The sequence below is a fragment of the Salmo trutta genome, chromosome 26 (assembly GCF_901001165.1).
Source record: "Salmo trutta chromosome 26, fSalTru1.1, whole genome shotgun sequence".
Taxonomy (NCBI): Eukaryota; Metazoa; Chordata; class Actinopteri; order Salmoniformes; family Salmonidae; genus Salmo; species Salmo trutta.
In genome coordinates, this window is record NC_042982.1 from 48545679 (window position 1) to 48568522 (window position 22844).

A 22844-nucleotide genomic window follows, 5' to 3' on the forward strand; every position below is an offset into this window, starting at 1 on the left:
ATGGCAGGGCGGAGGAAGAGATGGCAGGGGAAGGGCGGAGGAAGAGATGGCAGGGAAGGGCGGAGGAAGAGATGGCAGGGAAGGGCGGAGGAAGAGATGGCAGGGAAGGGCGGAGGAAGAGATGGCAGGGAAAGGGCGGAGGAAGAGATGGCAGGGAAAGGGCGGAGGAAGAGATGGCAGGGAAAGGGCGGAGGAAGAGATGGCAGGGAAAGGGCGGAGGAAGAGATGGCAGGGAAAGGGCGGAGGAAGAGATGGCAGGGAAAGGGCGGAGGAAGAGATGGCAGGGAAAGGGCGGAGGAAGAGATGGCAGGGGAAGGGCGGAGGAAGAGATGGGAGGGGAAGGGCGGAGGAAGAGATGGGAGGGGAAGGGCGGAGGAAGAGATGGCAGGGGAAGGGCGGAGGAAGAGATGGCAGGGGAAGGGCGGAGGAAGAGATGGCAGGGGAAGGGCGGAGGAAGAGATGGCAGGGGAAGGGCGGAGGAAGAGATGGGAGGGGAAGGGCGGAGGAAGAGATGGGAGGGGAAGGGCGGAGGAAGAGATGGCAGGGGAAGGGCGGAGGAAGAGATGGCAGGGGAAGGGCGGAGGAAGAGATGGCAGGGGAAGGGCGGAGGAAGAGATGGCAGGGAAAGGGCGGAGGAAGAGATGGCAGGGAAAGGGCGGAGGAAGAGATGGCAGGGAAAGGGCGGAGGAAGAGATGGGAGGGGCGGAGGAAGAGATGGCAGGGGAAGGGCGGAGGAAGAGATGGCAGGGGAAGGGCGGAGGAAGAGATGGGAGGGGAAGGGCGGAGGAAGAGATGGGAGGGGAAGGGCGGAGGAAGAGATGGGAGGGGAAGGGCGGAGGAAGAGATGGGAGGGGAAGGGTGGAGGAAGAGGAGGAGGAGGAAGGGATGGAAGGGTGGAGGAAGAGATGGCAGGGGAAGGGTGGAGGAAGAGATGGGAGGGGAAGGGTGGAGGAAGAGATGGGAGGGGAAGGGTGGAGGAAGAGGAGGAGGAGGAAGGGATGGAAGGGTGGAGGAGGAGGAGGAAGGGATGGAAGGGTGGAGGAAGAGATGGCAGGGGAAGGGTGGAGGAAGAGATGGGAGGGGAAGGGTGGAGGAAGAGATGGGAGGGGAAGGGTGGAGGAAGAGATGGGAGGGGAAGGGTGGAGGAAGAGATGGGAGGCGAAGGGTGGAGGAAGAGATGGGAGGCGAAGGGTGGAGGAAGAGATGGGAGGCGAAGGTTGGAGGAAGAGATGGGAGGCGAAGGTTGGAGGAAGAGATGGGAGGGGAAGGGTGGAAGAGATGGGAGGGGAAGGGTGGAGGAAGAGATGGGAGGCGAAGGTTGGAGGAAGAGATGGGAGGGGAAGGGTGGAAGAGATGGGAGGGGAAGGGTGGAGGAAGAGATGGGAGGGGAAGGTTGGAGGAAGAGATGGGAGGGGAAGGGTGGAGGAAGAGGAGGAGGAGGAAGGGATGGAAGGGTGGAGGAAGAGATGGGAAAGGGAGGGTCTTTATCTATGTGTGTCTATCTATCCGTGGGTGTGTCTTTATCTATCCGTGGGTGTGTCTTTATCTATCCGTGGGTGTGTCTTTATCTATATGTGTGTGTGTGTGTGTGTGTGTCTTTATCTATCTGTGTGTGTGTGTGTGTGTGTGTGTGTGTGTGTGTGTGTGTGTGTGTGTGTGTGTGTGTGTGTGTGTGTGTGTGTGTCTTTATCTCTGTGTGTGTGTGTGTCTTTATATATCCGTGTTTGTCTAAGTGTCTGTGTGTGTGTGTGTGTGTGTGTCTTAATGTGTCTTTGTCTGTGTGTCTTTGTGTCTTAATGTGTGTCTTAAAACCAGTTAGGGCTAGGAGGCAGTATTTACACGGCCGGATAAAAAACATACCCGATTTAATCTGGTTACTACTCCTACCCAGTAACTAGAATATGCATATAATTATTGGCTTTGGATAGAAAACACCCTAAAGTTTCTAAAACTGTTTGAATGGTGTCTGTGAGTATAACAGAACTCATATGGCAGGCAAAAACCTGAGAAGATTCCTTACAGGAAGTGCCCTCTCTGACAAGATCTTGTTCTTCTTGTCTCTGTTTATTGATGACTGAGGATCTTTGCTGTAACGTGACACTTCCTACGGCTCCCATAGGCTCTCAGAGCCCGGGTAAAAGCTGAATGATATCGAGGCAGCCCCAGGCTGAAACACATTTGCGCTTTTGGCAAGTGGCCTCATCATCAAGTGGCCTCATCATCCCTCATCCCGTCAGTAGAGGATGCCTGGTTATATTTTAAAAATGCCTTCCTCTCCATCTTAAATAAGCATGCCCCTTTCAAGAAATTTAGAACCAGGAACAGATATAGCCCTTGGTTCTCCCCAGACCTGACTGCCCTTAACCAACACAAAAATATCCTGTGGCGTTCTGCATTAGCATCGAACTGCCCCCGCGATATGCAACTTTTTAGGGAAGTTAGAAACCAATACACACAGGCAGTTAGAAACGCCAAGGCTAGCTTTTTCAAACAAAAATTTGCTTCGTGCAACTCCAACTCTAAAAAGTTTTGGGACATTGTAAAGTCCATGGAGAATAAGAACACCTCCTCCCAACTGCCCACTGCACTGAGGATAGGAAACTCTGTCACCACCGATAAGCCCACTATAATTGAGAATTTCAATAAGCATTTTTCTACGGCTGGCCATGCTTTCCACCTAACTACCCCTACTGCATTCAACAGCAATGCACCCCCCACAGCTACTCGCCCAAACCTCCCCCATTTCTCCTTCTCCCAAATCCATTCAGCTGATGTTCTGAAAGAGCTGCAAAATCTGGACCCCTACAAATCAGCTGGGCTTGACAATCTGGACCCTTTCTTTCTAAAATTATCTGCCGAAATTATTGCAACCCCTATTACTAGCCTGTTCAACCTCTCGTGTCGTCTGAGATTCCCATAGATTGGAAAGCAGCTGCTGTCATCCCCCTCTTCAAAGGAGGTGACACTCTTGACCCAAATTGCTACAGACCTATATCCATCCTACCCTGCCTTTCTAAGGTCTTCGAAAGCCAAGTCAACAAACAGATTACCGACTATTTCGAAACCCACCGCACCCTCTCCGCTATGCAATCTGGTTTCAGAGCTGGTCATGGGTGCACCTCAGCCACGCTCAAGGTCCTAAACGACATCGTAACCGCCATCGATAAGAAACAATACTGTGCTGCCGTATTCATTGACCTGGCCAAAGCTTTTGACTCTGTTAATCACCACATCCTCATCGGCAGACTTAGTAGCCTTGGTTTCTCAAACGATTGCGTCGCCTGGTTCACCAACTACTTCTCTGACAGAGTTCAGTGTGTCAAATCGGAGGGCCTACTGTCTGGACCTCTGGCAGTCTCTATGGGGGTACCACAGGGTTCAATTCTTGGGCCAACTCTTTTCTCTGTATACATAAATGATGTCGCTCTTGCTGCTGGTGAATCTCTGATCCACCTCTACGCAGACGACACCATTCTGTATACTTCTGGCCCTTCTTTGGACACTGTGTTAACAACCCTCCAGACGAGCTTCAATGCCATTCAACTCTCCTTCCGTGGCCTCCAACTGCTCCTAAACACAAGTAAAACTAAATGCATGCTCTTCAACCGATCGCTGCCTGCACCTGCCCGCCCATCCAGCATAACTTCTCTGGACGGTTCAAACTTATAATTTGTGGACAACTACAAATACCTAGGTGTCTGGTTAGACTGTAAACTCTCCTTCCAGACTCACATCAATCATCTCCAATCCAAAGTGAAATCTAGAATTGGCTTCCTATTTCGCAACAAAGCATCCTTCACTCATGCTGCCAAACATACCCTCGTAAAACTGACCATCCTACCAATCCTCGACTTCGGCGATGTCATTTACAAAATAGCCTCCAATACCCTACTCAACAAGCTGGATGCAGTCTATCACAGTGCCATCCGTTTTGTCACCAAAGCCCCATATACAACCCACCACTGCGATCTGTATGCTCTCGTTGGCTGGCCTTCACTTCATAATCGTCGCCAAACACATTGGCTCCAGGTCATCTACAAGACCCTGCTAGGTAAAGTCCCCCCTTATCTCCGCTCACTGGTCACCATAGCAGCACCCACCTGTAGCACGCGCTCCAGCAGGTATATCTCTCTGGTCACCCCTAAAGCCAACTCCTCCTTTGGTCGTCTCTCCTTCCAGTTCTCTGCTGCCAACGACTGGAACGAACTACAAAAATCTCTGAAATTGGAAACACTTATCTCCCTCACTAGCTTTAAGCACCAGCTGTCAGAGCAGCTCACAGATCACTGCACCTGTACATAGCCCATCTATAATTTAGCCCAAACTACTACCTCTTCCCCTACTGTATTTATTTATTTTATTTATTTTGCTCCTTTGCACCATATTATTTATATTTGAACTTTGAACTTTCTTCAAACTACAAATCTACCATTCCAGTGTTTTTCTTGCTATACTTTATTTACTTTGCCACCATGGCATTTTTTTGCTTTTACCTCCCTTATCTCACATCATTTGCTCACATTGTATATAGTCTTATTTTTTTTTCTACTGTATTATTGACTGTATGTTGTTTACTCCATGTGTAACTCTGTGTTGTTGTATGTTGTCGAACTGCTTTGCTTTATCTTGGCCAGGTCGCAATTGTAAATGAGAACTTGTTCTCAACTTGCCTACCTGGTTAAATAAAGGTGAAATAAATAAATAAAAAGAGGATAATGGGCTTAGGCGCGTGCACGAGTCGATCCTGTGCTTTATTTTCTTTCGTCTATTTACCTAAACGCAGATTCCCGGTTGGAATATTATCGCTTTTTTACGAGAAAAATGGCATAAAAATTGATTTTAAACAACGGTTGACATGCTTCGAAGTACGGTAATGGAATATTTAGAATTTTTTTGTCACGAAACGCGCTGTGCTCGTACCCCTTATTTACCCTTTCGGATAGTGTCTTGAACGCACAAACAAAACGCCGCTGTTTGGATATAACAATGGATTATTTGGGACCAAACTAACATGTGTTATTGAAGTAGAAGTCCTGGGAGTGCATTCTGATGAAGAACACCAAAGGTAATCAAACTTTTCTAATAGTAAATCGGAGTTTGGTGAAGGCTAAACTTGCTGGGTGTCTAAATAGCTAGCGCTGTGATGCCGGGCTATCTACTCAGAATATTGCAAAATGTGCTTTCACCAAAAAGCTATTTTAAAAAAATCGGACATATCGAGTGCAGAGAGGAGTTCTGTATCTATAATTCTTCAAATAATTGTTATGCTTTTTGTGAACGTTTATCGTGAGTAATTTAGTAAATTGTTAGTAAATTCGCCTGAAGTTTGCGGGGGTATGCTAGTTCTGAACGTCACATGCTAATGTAAAAAGCTGTTTTTTGATATAAATTGAAGTAATAGCATTTCTAAGGTATTTGAATAACGCGCCACAGGATTCCACTGGCTGTTACGTAGGTGGGACGATTTGGTGCCACCTACCCTAGAGAGGTTAATGTGTCTTTTCTGTGTGTCTTTGTGTCTTTGTGTCTTAATGTGTGTCTTAACCTCTCTAGGGCCGGCGGGACGAAATCGTCCCACCTACGTAACAGCCAGTTGAATCCTGTGGCGCGATTTTCAAATACCTTAGAAATGCTATTACTTCAATTTCTCAAACATATTACTATTTTACACCATTTTAAAGACAAGACTCTCGTTAATCTAACCACACTGTCCGATTTCAAAAAGGCTTTACAACGAAAGCAAAACATTAGATTATGTCAGCAGAGTACCCAGCCAGAAATAGTCAGACACCCATTTTTCAAGCTAGCATATATGTCACAAAAACCCAGAAGACAGCTAAATGCAGCACTAACCTTTGATGATCTTCATCAGATGACACACCTAGGACATTATGTTATACAATACATGCATGTTTTATTCAATCAAGTTCATATTTATATCAAAAACCAGCTTTTTACATTAGCATGTGACGTTCAGAACTAGCATACCCCCCGCAAACCTCCGGTGAATTTACTAAATTACTCACGATAAACGTTCACAAAAAGCATAACAATTATTTTAAGAATTATAGATCCAGAACTCCTCTATGCACTCGATATGTCCGATTTTAAAATAGCTTTTCGGTGAAAGCACATTTTGCAATATTCTAAGTAGATAGCCCGGCATCACAGGGCTAGCTATTTAGACACCCAGCAAGTTTAGCCTTCACCAAACTCCGATTTACTATTAGAAAAGTTTGATTACCTTTCCTGTTCTTCGTCAGAATGCACTCCCAGGACTTCTACTTCAATAACAAATGTTGGTTTGGTCCAAAATAATCCATAGTTATGTTCCAACAGCGGCGTTTTGTTCGTGCGTTCAAGACACTATCCCAATGGTAAATAAGGGTCATGCGCACGGCACATTTCGTGACCAAAGATTTCTAAATATTTCATTACCGTACTTCGAAGCATGTCAACCGCTGTTTAAAATCAATTTTTATGCTATTTTTCTCGTAAAAAAGCGATAATATTCCGACCGGGAATCTGCAATTAGGTAAACAGCCGAAAGAAAATACAGCACGGGGTCGACTCGGGCACGCGCCTAATTCCTTTGTCCTCTGATCGGCCACTTGACAAAGGCGATAATGCGTTGCAGCCAGAGGCTGCCTTGATATCGTTCAGCTTTTTCCCGGGCTCTGAGAGCCTATGGGAGCCGTGGGAAGTGTCACGTTACAGCTAAGATCCTCACTCTTCAATAAACAGAGACAAGAAGAACGACTCCTAGTCAGACAGGCCACTTCCTGCATGAAATCTTCTCAGGTTTATGCCTGCCATATGAGTTCTGTTATACTCACAGACACCATTCAAACAGTTTTAGAAACTTTAGGGTGTTTTCTATCCAAAGCCAATAATTACATGCATATTCTAGTTACTGGGCAGGAGTAGTAACCAGATTAAATCAGGTACGTTTTTTATCCGGCCGTGTAAATACTGCCCCCTAGCCCTAACAGGTTTTAATGTCTTTGTGTCTTAATGTGTGTCTTTATCTGTGTCTCTGTGTCTTAATCTCTGTGTCTCTGTGTCTTTCAAGATGTGGTGGAGGCATCTGAAGAACTCTCCAGGGCTCTGCCTTTCTCCCTCTCTCTCATCGCTTCTCTCCTTACCCCAGAGAGTTGCATGCCTTGCCCCATCTCCCTGTCTCCTTTCCTCAAACAGTACATGGAGGTCAGTCACAGGGTTAGCCTGGTCAGGTGGGATGAGGAAGGATGAAGGCTAGTTGTTTTAGCTGATGATGATGACATACAGATGAGAGACTTGACCAGGTGTGTCTCTGTGACCGCCTACTTCTACCCTCTCCTCACCTTGTCCCGTCCACTCCTGAGCCTTGCTCTTCTCACCTCGGCTCACCCTCTGTTTCGCTCCTGAGAGGATCCCCGGCGTGTCGATAATGCTGATGCTCTCCAGGACCTGATTGGGCAGCTGGGCACACTGTAACCTATCACGCGACAGTAGAAAAGGGAGCAGAGATGCACAACAATCAAAACACAACACAACAAAAAAAACAATAACACGATAACACACCACACAATAGCACAACACAAAAAAAACAACACTATTACACAATAACACACCACAAAACTATAACACCACAACACACAATAACACAACAGCACACCACAATAACATAACAGAAAAACACAATAACACACCAGGACATGATAACACCACAATAACACAACAACACAAAACAATAATAACACAACAACATCACAATAACACACTAACGCAACAATAACACAGCACAACAACAGAACACCCCACAATAACAACACTTCAACACAACAACACAACACACTAACAACAACATAACACAATAACAACACAGCACAACATAACATAACACTTCAACACAACACACTAACACAACACTACAACACATCATAACATTACAACACTACACAATAACAACGCAATAAAGACAAACACAACAACAATAACACAATGCAATAACAAAGACAAACAACAACACAATAAGTTAGAGGAATGAACATCTATAGTTCAGCTACAGGTTCTCCTCAGGTTACTCAATTCAGGGCAACTTTCCAACATCCCACTAAACGGCCCCCCATCCCATCCGGGCCACTCCCGTCCAGCCATCCATTCAGTTAGCATCAATGGAAAGAATGTGGATAATGTAGGAACACGGTTATTAGCCATCATCACGGTAACAGTTAAACGTGATCTAAGAACCAGACCAAGGCTACGTCCCAAATGGCACCCTATTCTATATACTGTAGTGCACTACTTTTGAAAGGTAGTACACTAATGAATAGGGTGCCATTTCGTATGCAGACTACAAATTGCTGTAGTACTGGAGCCCTCCCTGCCCAGGACCCATTGTGCTCCAACAGGCCTCTCAATGCTCTGGGCTTCCTGAAGGAAAACGGTCTCCTGTGCCAGAGCCACAACAATACGATCTGCTAATGATCGGCCGCTAACAACAACACCACTACTTCCTGATTCAGATGGCTTTAACTAGACCAGCGCTTCACTGGACGGGAAGGACGCCGCAAACACAGAGACAGAGAGAGAAACACCTACTGTCATGGTCTAAACCACACGAAAACAACGTTGGATACTTTATGGAACACAAAGCCTTCACCATCTCGTCCTGGAATATCTAAGGCCTGAGGTCATCTTCCATTAGCCTAAAGAGCAGGAACCTGGACTTCACCAGAGAAATTAGAAATACAGACATTGTCATCCTACAAGAGACATGGTATAGAGGAGATGGACCCACTGGTTGCCCTCTAGGTTACAGAGAGCTGGTAGTCCTATCCACCAAACTACCAGGAATAAAACAGGGAAGAAACTCAGGGGGTATGCTAATTTGATATAGAGCAGACCTAACACACTATTAGTCAAAACAGGAACATTTACATTTGGCTAGAAATTCAAAAGGAAATGATCGCAACAGAGAAAAATGCCCTCATGTGTGCTACCTATATCCCCCCAATAGAATCCCCATACTTTAACGATGACAGCTTCTCCCTCCTAGAGGGGGAGATCAACCATTTCCAGGCCCAGGGACATGTACTAGTCTGTGGCAACCTAAATGTCAGAACTGGACAATAACCTGACACCCTCAGCACACAGGGGGACAAACACCTACCTGGAGGTAACAGTATTCCCTCCCAAATATGCCCCCCTAGACAACTATGACAAAACAACCTACAAAAGTTGGTCACAACTCCTGCAGCTCTGTCGCACGCTGGGTCTGTACATAGTCAATGGTAGGTTTCGAGGGGGCTCCTATGGTAGGTACACCTACAGCTCATCCCTTGGAAGTAGACTACATTATCACTGACCTCCACCCAGTCTCTCAGAGCGTTCAGTCAGCCCACCAACACCCCTATCAGATCACAGTAAAATCACAGTCTACCTGAATAGAGCAATGCTCAATCATGAGGCATCAAATACAAAGGAACTGAATAATATTAAGAAATACTATAGATGGAAGGAAAGTAGTGTAGAAACCTACCAAAAAACAATTAGGCAACAAATAGAATTCATTTTAGACAACTTCCTGGACAAAACGTTTCACTGTAATAGTGATGGTGTAAACTTACCAGTAGAAGGCCTAGATAATATATTTTACCTTTCAGCTTCTCTATCAAATCTAAAAATGTCAAGCAGACAACCTAAGAAATGAAAAACAATGACAAAATGGTTTGATGAAGAATGCCAAAACCTAAGAAAGAAATTGAGAAACCTATCCAACCAAAAACACAGAGACCCAGAAAACCTGAGTCTACACCTTCACTATGGTGAATCACTAAAACAATACCGAAATACACTACGGAAAAAGGAGGAACAGCACGTCAGAAATCAGCTCAATGTAATTGAAGAATCCATAGAGTCGAACCACTTCTGGGAACATTGGAAAACACTGAACAACATGAAGAGTGATCTATCCAAAAGGGAGATGTATGGATAAACCACTTCTCCAATCTTTTTGGCTCTATAACAAATAATATATTGCAAACACATACAGAACCAAATACAAATCTTAGAATCAGCTATTAAAGACTACCAGAACCCACTGGATTTTCCAATTACATTGAATGAACTACAGGACAAAATAAAACCCTCCAACCCAAAAAGGCCTGTGGTGTTCATGCTAAATGAAATTATAAAATATACAGACTACAAATTCAAATTGGCTATACTTAAACATCATCCTCAGCTCTGGCATCTTCCCCAATGTTTGAAACCAAGGACTGATCACCCTAATCCACAAAGTGGAGAATAACTACCGTGGGGTATATGCACCAACAGCAACCTTGAGGAAATCCTCTGCCTTATCATTAACAGCAGACTCATACATTTCCTCAGTGAAAACAATGTACTGAGCAAATATCAAATTGGTTTTACCAAATTACCTTACGACAGACTGCATCCTGCACACCCTAATTGACAAATTGACAAAAAAAAATAATAATTGGCAAAACCTTCATGATTTGTTGATTTCAAAAAGCTTTTGACTCAATTTGGCATGAGGGTCTGCTATACAAACAAATTGGCAAGGACACTAGAACAGTCTGCAGCACCCGGCCTCACCCTACTATAATCTGAGGTCAAATATCTATTGTTTACTGATGATCTGGTGCTTCTGTCCCCAACCAAGGAGGGCCTACAGCAGCACCTAGATCTTCTGCACATATTCTGTCAGACATGGGCCCTGACAGACCTGGGCCCTGACAGTAAATCTCAGTAAGACAAAAATACTGGTGTTCCAAAAAAGGTCCAGTTGCCAGGAGCACAAATACAAATTCCATCTAGACGCCGTTGCCCTAGAGCACACAAAAAACTATTCATACCTCGGCCTAAACATCAGCACCACAGGTAACTTCCACAAAGCTGTGAATGATCTGAGAGACAAGGCAAGAAGGGCTTTCTATGCCATCAAAAGGAACATAAAATTTGACATACCAATTAGGATCTAGCAACAAATACTTGAATCAGTTATAGAACCCATTGCCCTTAATGGTTGTGAGGTCTGGGGTCCGCTCACCAAACAAGAATTCACAAAATGGGACAAACACCAAATTGAGACTCTGCATGCAGAATTCTGCAAAAATATCCCCAGTGTACAAAGTAAAACACCAAATAATGCATGCAGAGCAGAATTAGGCCAATACCCCCTAATTATCAAAATCCAGAAAAGAGCCGTTAAATTCTACAACCACCTAAAAGGAAGGGATTTCCAAACCTTCCTTAACAAAGCCATCACCTACAGAGCTTGGAGCGTACTATGGTTTTGAATGCTGAGCTGTAGTCAATGAATAGCATTCTTACCTAGGTATTGCTCTTTCCAGATGGGATAGGGCAGTGTGCAGTGTGATGGCAATTGCATTGTCTGTGGACCTATTGGGGTGGTAAGCAAACTGAAATGGTTCTAGGGTGATAGGTAAGGTGGAGATGAAATGATCCTTGACTAGTCTCTCAAAGCACTTCATGATGACCGAAGTGAGTGCTATGGGGCGATAGTCATTTAGTTCAGTTACTTTTGCATTCTTGGGTACAGGAACAATGGTGGACATCTTGAAGCAAGTGGGGACAGTAGACTGGGATAGGGAGCGATTGAATATGTCTGTAAACACACTAGCCAGCTTGTCTGCGCATGCTCTGAGGATATGGCTAGGGATGTCGTCTGGGCCGGCAGCCTTGCGAGGGATAACACATTTAAATGTCAGCTACGGAGAAGGAGAGCCCGCAGTCCTTGGTAGCAGATTGCGTCGGTGGCACTGTATTATCCTCAAAGCGGGCAAAGATGGAGTTTAGTTTGTCTGGAAGCAAGACATTGGTGTCCGTGGCGTGGCTGGTTTTCCGTTTGTAGTCCGTGATTGTCTGTAGACCCCACCACATATGTCTCGTGTCTGAGCTGTTGAATTGTGACTCCAGATTTGCCGAAAAGGAGGGTGGGGAGGTCCTTGTATGCGTTGCGGAAGTTAGAGTAGCAGTGATCCAGCGTTTTTCAAGGGTGAGTGCTACAGTCAATATGCTGATAAAAATGTAGGTAGTCTTGTTCTTAAATGTGCTTTGTTAAAATCCCCAGCTACAATAAATGCAGCCTCAGGATATTTGGTTTCCAGTTTGCATAAAGTCCAATAAAGTTCCTTGAGGGCCATCGTGGTATCGGCTTGAGGGGGGATATACACGGCTGTGACAATAACCGGATGATAATTCCCTTGGGAGATAATAAGGAACAAAAGGACTTGAGTTCCTGTATGTTGTTACAATTACACCATGAGCCATTAATCATGAAAACATACACCCCCCTTCTTCCCGAAGTGTTGTTTATTCCTGTCGGCGCGACGCACAAAGAATCCAGGTGGCTGTGTCGACTCCGACAGTATATCCCGAGAGAGCCATGTTTTCGTGAAACTGAGTATGTTATAATCCCAGATGTCTCTCTGTAAAGCAACCCTTGCCCTGATTTTGTCAACCTTGTTATCTAGAGACTGGACATTAGCAAGTAATATACTCAGAAGTGGTGGGTGGTGTGCACGCCTCCGAAGTCTGACCAGAAGACCGCTCCGTCTTCCTCTTCTCTGGCGGCGTTGTTTTGGGTCAGTCTCTGGAATCAGTTCAAATGCACTGGGTGGTTCAGAAAAAGGATCCGATTAGGGGAAGTTGTATTCCTGGTTGTAGTGGTGGTAAATTGATGTCGGTCTGATATCCAATAGTTCTTCCAGGCTGTATGTAATAACACTTAAGATTTTCTGGGCTAACAATGTGAAAACAATATACTGAAAAGTTTCCTAAAGACTAGAAGCGAGGCATCCCTTTCTGTCGGCGCCATCTTGGAATTTAGTTAGTAGCAATGCCAATATAATGGTACAGCTATATGGACACTCAATCACTGTGGTACTTTTTAATAGTGAGTTTACAATCATATATTTTGATAAATAGAATTGAAAGTTGTCTCATTATGGTAAGTGGTGAAATAAGTATAGCCAGTTATAATTGTAATGACCTAGCAGATAATAAGAACAGACGATCAGTATTTACCTGGCTAAAAGAGAAGGAATATAATATCTATCGTTTACAGGAAACTCATTCAACAATTTTAGATGAAGTTGTGTGGAAGAAGGAATGGGGGGGACAAAATATATTTCTCTCATGTGCAAAGAAATTCAAAAGGGGTGACGATATTAATTAACAGTCATTTTGATCCAAATGTGCAAATTGTCCATACAGATCCACAAGTTAGATGGATTATTTTAAATATGTTATTGGACCATAAACAGATATGGCTCATTAACCTATACGGTCCAAATAATGATGATCCTGGCTTCTTTGAAAATATATAATAATGTATCAACCCTACAAGCAACACTAGACTATTATTATGGTGGGAGATTATAATACTGTTTTAAATACCTCAATGGACCATAAAGGAAATCACACTACACACAATCTCTCATGCTCTTAAGGAAATCACAAATATATTCGAACTAGTGGATATATGGAGGAGGTTTAATATCCTGACCTAGTGAGATATACAGTTGAAGTCAGAAGTTTACATACACTTAGGTTGGAGTCATAAACTCGTTTTTCAACCACTTTCTTGTTAACAAACTATAGTTTTGGCAAGTCGGTTAGGACATCTACTTTGTGCATGACAAGTAATTTTTCAAACAACTGTTTACAGACAGATTATTTCACTTATAATTCACTGTATCACAATTCCAGTGGGTCAGAAGTTTACATACACTGAGTTGACTGTGCCTTTAAACAGCTTGGACAATTCCAGAAAATGATGTCATGGCTTTAGAAGCTTCTTAAAGGCTAATTGACATCATTTGAGTCAATTGGAGGTATACCTGTGGATGTATTTCAAAGCCTATCCTCAAACTCAGTGCGTCTTTGCTTGACATCATGGGAAAATCAAAAGAAATCAGCCAAGACCTCAGAAAAATATTGTAGACCTCCATAAGTCTGGTTCATCCTTGGGAACAATTTCCAAACATCTGAAGGTACCACATTCATCTGTACAAACAATAGTACGCAAGTATAAACACCATGGGACCACGCAGCCGTCATACCGCTCAGGAAGGCGACGTGTTCTGTCTCCTAGAAATGAACGTACTTTGGTGCGAAAAGTGCAAATCAATCCCAGAACAACAGCAAAGGACCTTGTGAAGATACTGGAGGAAACGGGTACAAAGGTATCTATATCCACAGTAAAACGAGTTCTATATCGACATAACCTGAAAGGCCGCTCAGCAAGGAAGAAGCTACTGCTCCAAAACTGCCATAAAAAAGCTAGACTACGGTTTGCAACTGCACATGGGGACAAAGATCGTAGTTTTTGGAGAAATGTCCTCTGGTGTGATGAAAAAAAAAAAATAGAACTGTTTGGCCATAATGACTATCGTTATGTTTGGAGGGAAAAGGGGGAGGCTTGCAAGCCGAAGAACACCATCCCAACCGTGAAGCACGAGGTTGGCAGCATCATGTTGTGGGGTGCTTTGCTGCAGGAGGGACTGGTGCACTTCACAAAATAGATGGCATCATGAAGAAGAAGGACAATGATGTGGATATATTTAAGCAACATCTAAGGACATCAGTCAGGAAGTTAAAGCTTGGTCGCAAATGCGTCTTCCAAATGGACAATGACCCCAAGCAAACTTCCAAAGTTGTGGCAAAATGGCTTAAGGACAACAAAGTCAAGGTATTGGAGTGGCCATCACAAAGCCCTGACCTCAATCCCATAGAAAGTCTGTGTGCAGAACTGAAAAATTGAGTGCGAGCAAGGAGGCCTACAAACCTGACTCAGACTCAGTTACACCAGCTTTGTCAGGAGAACTGGGCAAAAATTCACCCAACTTATTGTGGGAAACTTGTGGAAGGCTAAACGTTTGACCCAAGTTTAACAATTTAAAGTCAAGGCTACCAAATACTAATTGAGTGTATGTAAACTTCTGACCCACTGGGAATGTGATGAAAGAAATAAAAGCTGAAATAAATCACTACTATTATTCTGACATTTCACATTCTTAAAATAAAGTGGTGATCCTAACTGACTGGTGAAAAACTGAGTTGAAATGCATTTGGCTGAGGTGTATATAAACTTCCGACTTCAACTGTACATGGCAGAGGCTCAATCAAGCTAGTTCTCTTGGCACCTTTCTTATGTCATTCTCTCTGACACCAAAAGTTTAAAAAGTGTTGATGGGGGACAGAATGCAGTCAGACCATCAATTAATTGGCATATACATTACTCTTACCGAATTTCCACATAGGCGAGGATATTGGCCTACTGGACCATAACTTGTTTTTAACTAGGACAAAATCATTTACAACTTACTTTTTCCGACATAACATAGGTACAGCAGATCCCCTTATTGTATGGAACACTTTTAAAATGTGATTTTAGAGGCCATGCAATTCAGTACTCATCTATAAAACAATAGCAATTTGTCAAAAGAGTCCATATAAACAAAGGAAATGGAAGTACTAACAGTACAGATAGATAGCAATAAAAACTGTAGCATAGAGGCACAGAATAAGTTAGAGGAAAAACAAAAAGAAATGGTGGAACTTATTCAAGAAAGATCAACTGTAATATATTATACAAAATAAAGCAAACTGGATGGAATATGGGGTAAAAGACCCCAAATTATTTTTTCAATCTTCAACAGAAATGCTACCAAAAATAATTTACTGAAACTTGTTACAAATGATGGAGTTACCCATGATTCACCAAAGGATATATTGAAAGAGGAAGTAAAGAACTTTAAGCATATGTTTTTGTTTCAGTCTCCTCCATCTCCACTAACCGACGCAAATTGGATGGATTTTTTTCTAATAATACTGTCAAATTAACAGCTGTACAGAACGACTCATGAAGGACAAATTACAGGAGGAGGAACTTCTTTATGCAAGTTGGGACACACCTACTAATTTAAGGGTTTTTATTTTTACAATTTTCTACATTGTAGAATAATAGTGAAGACATCAAAACTATGAAGTAACACAGCGGAATCATGTAGTAAGCAAAAAAGTGTTAAACAAAATCTAAATATATTTTATATTTGAAATACTTCAAATAGCCACCCTTTGCCTTGATGACAGCTTTGCACACTCTTGGCATTTTCTCAACCAGCTTCACCTGGAATGCTTTTCCAACAGTCTTGAAGGAGTTCCCACATATGCTGAGCACTTGTTGGCTGCTTTTCCTTCACTGCGGTCCGACTCATCCCAAAGCATCTCAATTTAGTTGAGGTCAGGTGATTGTGGAGGCCAGGTCATCTGATGCAGCACTCCATCACTCTCCTTCTTGGTCAAATAGCCCTTGCACAGTCTGGAGGTTTGTTGGGTCATTGTCCTGTTGGCTTCAGAATGAAACACGCCACAGAAACAGCCAACTGGTTTCTTCTGGAAAATGTGAAGTCGAAGATGAACAAAGGGGTCATTGTTGGGGCTGTGTTTCTGGACCTAAAGAAGGCTTTTGATACTGAGATTCTCATCACAAAATTGTCCAAGTTCAACTTTTCCCCCCGGTGCCTTGAAATGGATGAAATCATACCTTGAAGGCAGAACTCAGTGTGTTAGAGTGAGCAATGAGCTGTCGCCCACTCTTAGCTATGATGTGGGCGTGCCCCAAGGGTCAATACTGGGGCCCCTCCTGTTCAGCCTGTACATTAATGATCTGCCTTCTGTCTGTACTGGGTCTGTAGTTCAAATGTATGCAGATGATACAGTGATATATGTGCATGCAAAGAGCAAACAACAAGCTGCACAAGAACTCACTACTGTAATGGTCCAGGTTACAAAGTGGCTCATGTTTGCATCTCAATGTGAAAAAAACTGTCTGCATGTTCTTCACAAAGAGGGCAACAGATGCTACTGAGCCAGATGTCTATGTGTCAGGGGAGAATGTAACGGGTTTCGTCAGAAGGAGTGGACCAAAGCGCAGCGTGGTAAGTGTTCATGATCTTTATTCTCAAAAAACACTCAAACAAAATAACATACGGGAAAACGAAAGCCCACAGTTCTGTCAGGTGCAGATAACAAAACTACCCACAAACACAGGTGGGAAAATGCTGCCTAAGTATGATTCCCAATCAGAGACAATGATAGACAGCTGCCTCTGATTGGGAACCCTATTCGGCCAAAACAAAGAAATAGATAACATAGAATGCCCACCCCACATCACACCCTGACCTAACCAAATAGAGAAATAAAGCTGCTCTCTAAGGTCAGGGCGTGACAGAGAAGCTCCAGGTGGTATCTGATTTTAAGTACCTTGGCATCATAGTTGATTCCAACCTCTCTTTTAAAAAGCAGGTGAAAAAGGTAATTCAAATAACCAAATTCAACCTAGCTAATTTCCGATTTATACGAAATTGTTTGACTACAGAGGTAGCAAAACTGTACTTAACATACTGCTTGACTAGTTGGGCCCAAGCTTGCTGTACAACATAAAACCCATTCAGTCTGTCTATAAACAGGCTCTCAAAGTGCTTGATAGGAAGCCCAATAGCCATCATTACTGTTACATCCTCAGAAAGCTTGAGCTCCTGAGTTGGGAAAATCTTGTGCAATACAACGACGCATGTCTTGTATTCCAGATCCTAAATGGCATGGCTCCCCCTCCACTCAGTATTTTAGTTAAACAGAAAACCCAAACATATGGCAGCAGATCCAAAAGGTCTGCCATGAGAGGTGACTGTATAGTTCCCTTAAGGAAAAGCACCTTTAGTAAATCCGCTTTCTCTGTGAGAGCTTCCCATGTCTGGAATACACTGCCATCAGACACACATAACTGCACCACCTATCACACTTTCACAAAAAAACATGAAGACATGGCTAAAGGTCAATCAGATTTGTGAACATAATCCCTAGCTGTGTATTGCCGCTTTCCTTGTTGTCTGTAGCTTGTGAAGTGTGGAAACACTTTGTTGCTTTTATGGATTTTGTCTTGTTGCTTTTTGTGCCATGTTGCGTCTTGCTTGTTCTATATTGCTCTGTCTGTACACTACATCTTGCTTGTCCTATGTTGCTCTGCGTGTGCTCACTGCTCATTGATTGTCTGTATTGTAATTGCTTTTAATAACCTGCCCAGGGACTGCGGTTGAAAATTAGCTGGCTGGCTAAAACCGTCACTTTTATTGAAACGTTGATTAATGTGCACTCTCCCAGTAAAAATAAATAAACTCAAACACAAATGATAGTCCCACTAAGCCAAAACCAGATGTGATGGTGTATCGCTGCAGAATGCTGTGGTAGCCATGCTTGTTAAGTGTGCCTTGAATTCTAAATAAATCACACACAGTGTCACCAGCAAAGACACCCACACCTCCTCCTACATGCTTTACGGCGGGAAATACATATGCAGAGATCATCATTTCACCCACACCGAGTCTCACAAAGACACGTCGGTTGGAACCAAAAATCTCTTGGACTCATCAGACCAAAGGACAGATTTCCACCGGTCTAATGTCCATTGATCGTGTTTCTTGGCCCAAGCACGTCTCTTCTTACTGGTGTCCTTTAGTAGTGGTTTCTTTGCAACAATTAGACCATGAAGGTCTGATTCACACAGTCTCCTCTGAACAGTTGATGTTGAGATGTGTGTGCTACTTGAACTCTGTGAAGTATTTATTTGGGCTGAACTTTGAGGCTGGTAACTCTAATGAAATCCTCTGCAGCAGAGGTAACTCTGAGTCTTCATGACATTTTCCATATTGAGTGACCATGTCTTAAATGAGTACGTGTTCTAAAACCTTTGACCGGTAGTGAATATCAATGAATTGGTGAGGGCACTGGAACAGTCTGCAGCACCCGGCCTCACCCTACTTGAATCTGAAGTCAAATGTTTACTGTTTGCTGATGATCTGGTGCTTCTGTCCCCAACCAAGGAGGGCCTACAGCAGCACCTAGATCTTCTGCACAGATTCTGTCAGACCTGGGCCCTGACAGAAAATCTCAGTAAGACAAATATACTGGTGTTCTGAAAAAGGTCCAGTTTCCAGGACCACAAATACAAATTCCATCCTTCCAGTAGAATCTAGAGCACAAAAAAAACGATACGTACCTCGGCCTAAACATAAGCGTCACAGGTAACTTCCACAAAGCTGTGAATGATCTGAGAGACAAGGCAAGAAGTCTACGCCATCAAAAGTATAGAAACCAATACACACAGGCAGTTAGAAACGCCAAGGCTAGCTTTTCAAACAGAAATTTGCTTCCTGCAACTCAAACTCTAAAAAGTTTTGGGACATTGTAAAGTCCATGGAGAATAAGAACACCTCCTCCCAGCTGCCCACTGCACTGAGGATAGGAAACTCAGTCACCACCGATAAGCCCACTATAATTGAGAATTTCAATAAGCATTTTTCTACGGCTGGCCATGCTTTCCACCTAACTACCCCTACTGCATTCAACAGCACTGCACCCCCCACAGCTACTCGCCCAAGCCTCCCCCATTTCTCCTTCTCCCAAATGCATTCAGCTGATGTTCTGAAAGAGCTGCAAAATCTGGACCCCTACAAATCAGCTGGGCTTGACAATCTGGACCCTTTCTTTCTAAAATTATCTGCCGAAATTTTTGCAACCCCTATTACTAGCCTGTTCAACCTCTCTTTCCAATCGTCTGAGATTCCCATAGATTGGAAAGCAGCTGCTGTCATCCCCCTCTTCAAAGGAGATGAAACTCTTGACCCAAATTGCAACAGACCTATATCCATCCTACCCTGCCTTTCTAAGGTCTTCGAAAGCCAAGTCAACAAACAGATTACCGACCATTTCGAATCCCACCGCACCCTCTCCGCTATGCAATCTGGTTTCAGAGCTGGTCATGGGTGCACCTCAGCCACGCTCAAGGTCCTAAATGACATCGTAACCGCCATCGATAAGAAACAATACTGTGCTGCCGTATTCATTGACCTGGCCAAAGCTTTTGACTCTGTTAATCACCACATCCTCATCGGCAGACTCAGTAGCCTTGGTTTCTCAAACGATTGCGTCGCCTGGTTCACCAACTACTTCTCTGACAGAGTTCAGTGTGTCAAATCGGAGGGCCTGCTGTCCGGACCTCTGGCCGTCTCTATGGGGGTACCACAGGGTTCAATTCTTGGGCCAACTCTTTTCTCTGTATACATCAATGATTTCACTCTTGCTGCTGGTGAATCTCTGATCCACCTCTACGCAGACGACACCATTCTGTATACTTCTGGCCCTTCTTTGGACACTGTGTTAACAACCCTCCAGACGAGCTTCAATGCCATTCAACTCTCCTTCCGTGGTCTCCAACTGCTCCTAAACACAAGTAAAACTAAATGCATGCTCTTCAACCGATCGCTGCCTGCACCTGCCCGCCTGTCCAGCATCACTTCTCTGGACGGTTCTAACTTAGAATTTGTGGACAACTACAAATACCTAGGTGTCTGGTTAGACTGTAAACTCTCCTTCCAGACTCACATCAATCATCTCCAATCCAAAGTTAAATCTAGAATTGGCTTCCTATTTCACAACAAAGCATCCTTCACTCATGCTGCCAAACATACCCTCGTAAAACTGCCCATCCTACCAATCCTCGACTTCGGCGATGTCATTTACAAAATATCCTCCAACACCCTACTCAACAAGCTGGATGCAGTCTATCACAGTGCCATCCGTTTTGTCACCAAAGCCCCATATACTACCCACCACTGCGACCTGTACGCTCGTTGGCTGGCCTTCGCTTCATAATTGTCGACAAACACATTGGCTCCAGGTCATCTACAAGACCCTGCTAGGTAAAGTCCCCCCTTATCTCCGCTCACTGGTCACCATAGCAGCACCCACCTGTAGCACGCGCTCCAGCAGGTATATCTCTCTGGTCACCCCTAAAGCCAACTCCTCCTTTGGTCGTCTCTCCTTCCAGTTCTCTGCTGCCAATGACTGGAACGAACTACAAAAATCTCTGAAACTGGAAACACTTATCTCCCTCACTAGCTTTAAGCACCAGTTATCAGAGCAGCTCACAGATCACTGCACCTGTACATAGCCCATCTATAATTTAGCCCAAACTACTACCTCTTCCCCTACTGTATTTATTTATTTTATTTATTTATTTTGCTCCTTTGCACCATATTATTTATATTTTAACTTTGAACTTTCTTCAAACTACAAATCTACCATTCCAGTGTTTTACTTGCTATACTTTATTTACTTTGCCACCATGGCCTTTTTTGCCTTTACCTCCCTTATCTCACATCATTTGCTCACATTGTATATAGTCTTATTTTTTTCTACTGCATCATTGATTGTATGTTGTTTTACTCCATGTGTAACTCTGTGTTTTTGTATGTTGTCGAACTGCTTTGCTTTATCTTGGCCAGGTCACAATTGTAATTGAGAACTTGTTCTCAACTTGCCTACCTGGTTAAATAAAGGTCAAATAAATAAAAAATAAAAGGAACAATTTTTGACATACCAATTCGGATCTGGCTAAAAACACTTGAATCAGTTATAGAACCCATTGCTCTTCATGGTTATGAGGTCTGGGGTCCACTCACCAAACAAGAATTCACAAAATGGGACATACACCAAATTGAGACTCTGCATGCAGAATTCTGCAAACATATCCTCAGTGTACAATGTAAAACACCAAATAATGCATGCAGAGCAGAATTAGGCCGATACCCGCTAATTATCAAAATCCAGAAAAGAGCCGTTAAATTCTACAACCACCTAAAAGGAAGTGATTCCCAAACCTTCCATAACAAAGCCATCACCTACAGAGAGATGAACCTGGAGAAGAGTCCACTAAGCAAGCTGGTCCCGGGGCTCTATTCACAAACAAAAACAGACCCCACAGAGCCCCAGGACAGCAACAAAATTAGACCCAACCAAATCATGAGAAAACAAAAAGAGAATTACTTGACACATTGGAAAGAATTAACAAAAAAACTGAGCAAACTAGAATGTTGTTGGCAGACCTGGCTCTCAAGAGAAGACAGACTATGTACACACTGCCCACAAAATGAGGTGGAAACTGAGCTGCACTTCCTAACCTCCTGCCAAATGTATGACCATATTAGAGACACATATTTCCCTCAGATACACAGATCCACAAAGAACTTGAAAACAAATCCAATTTTGATAAACTCCCATATATACACTGGGTGAAATACCACAGTGTGCCATCACAGCAGAAAGATTTGTGACCTGTTGTCAAAAGAAAAAGGGCAACCAGTAAAGAACAAACACTATTGTAAATATAACCCATATTTATTTTCCCTTTTGTACTTTAACTATTTGCACATCATTACAACACTGTATATAGACATAATATGACACTTGAAATGTCTTTTCTTTTGGCAATTTTGTAAATGTAGTGTTTACCGTTGATTTTTCATTGTGTATTTCACTTGCTTTGGCAATGTAAACATATGTTTCCCATGCCAATAAAGCCCTTTGAATTGAGAGAGAGAGGGCGAAAGAGAGAGAGAGGGCGAGGATGAGGGCGAGAGAGAGAGGGCGAGGATGAGGGCGAGAGAGAGAGGGCGAGGATGAGGGCGAGAGAGGGCGCGAGAGAGAGAGAGAGAGGGCGCGAGAGAGGGCGCGAGAGAGAGAGAGAGAGAGAGGGCGCGAGAGAGAGAGAGAGAGAGAGAGAGGCGCGAGAGAGAGAGGGCGCGAGAGAGAGAGAGAGGGCGCGAGAGAGAGAGAGAGGGCGCGAGAGAGAGAGAGAGGGCGCGAGAGAGAGAGAGAGAGAGGGCGCGAGAGAGAGAGAGAGAGGGGCGCGAGAGAGAGGGCGCGAGAGAGAGAGAGAGAGAGGGCGCGAGAGAGAGAGAGAGAGGGCGCGA

At 43.7% G+C, this 22844-nt stretch overlaps 1 protein-coding gene across 2 annotated transcripts in view; it reads right to left on the reverse strand.

The window, feature by feature from the left end:
• LOC115163871 (EH domain-containing protein 2) overlaps nucleotides 1–22844 on the reverse strand; it is a 64944-nt gene that overhangs the window by 30064 nt on the left and 12036 nt on the right. Inside the window, exon 4 of one of the 2 annotated variants that reach the window (XM_029716084.1) lies at nucleotides 7380–7477. In XM_029716084.1, coding sequence (XP_029571944.1) covers nucleotides 7380–7477 — 98 coding nt within the window. Of the gene's footprint in view, nucleotides 1–7343; nucleotides 7478–22844 lie in introns of both variants that reach the window. The other variant, XM_029716083.1, reaches the window with a different exon arrangement.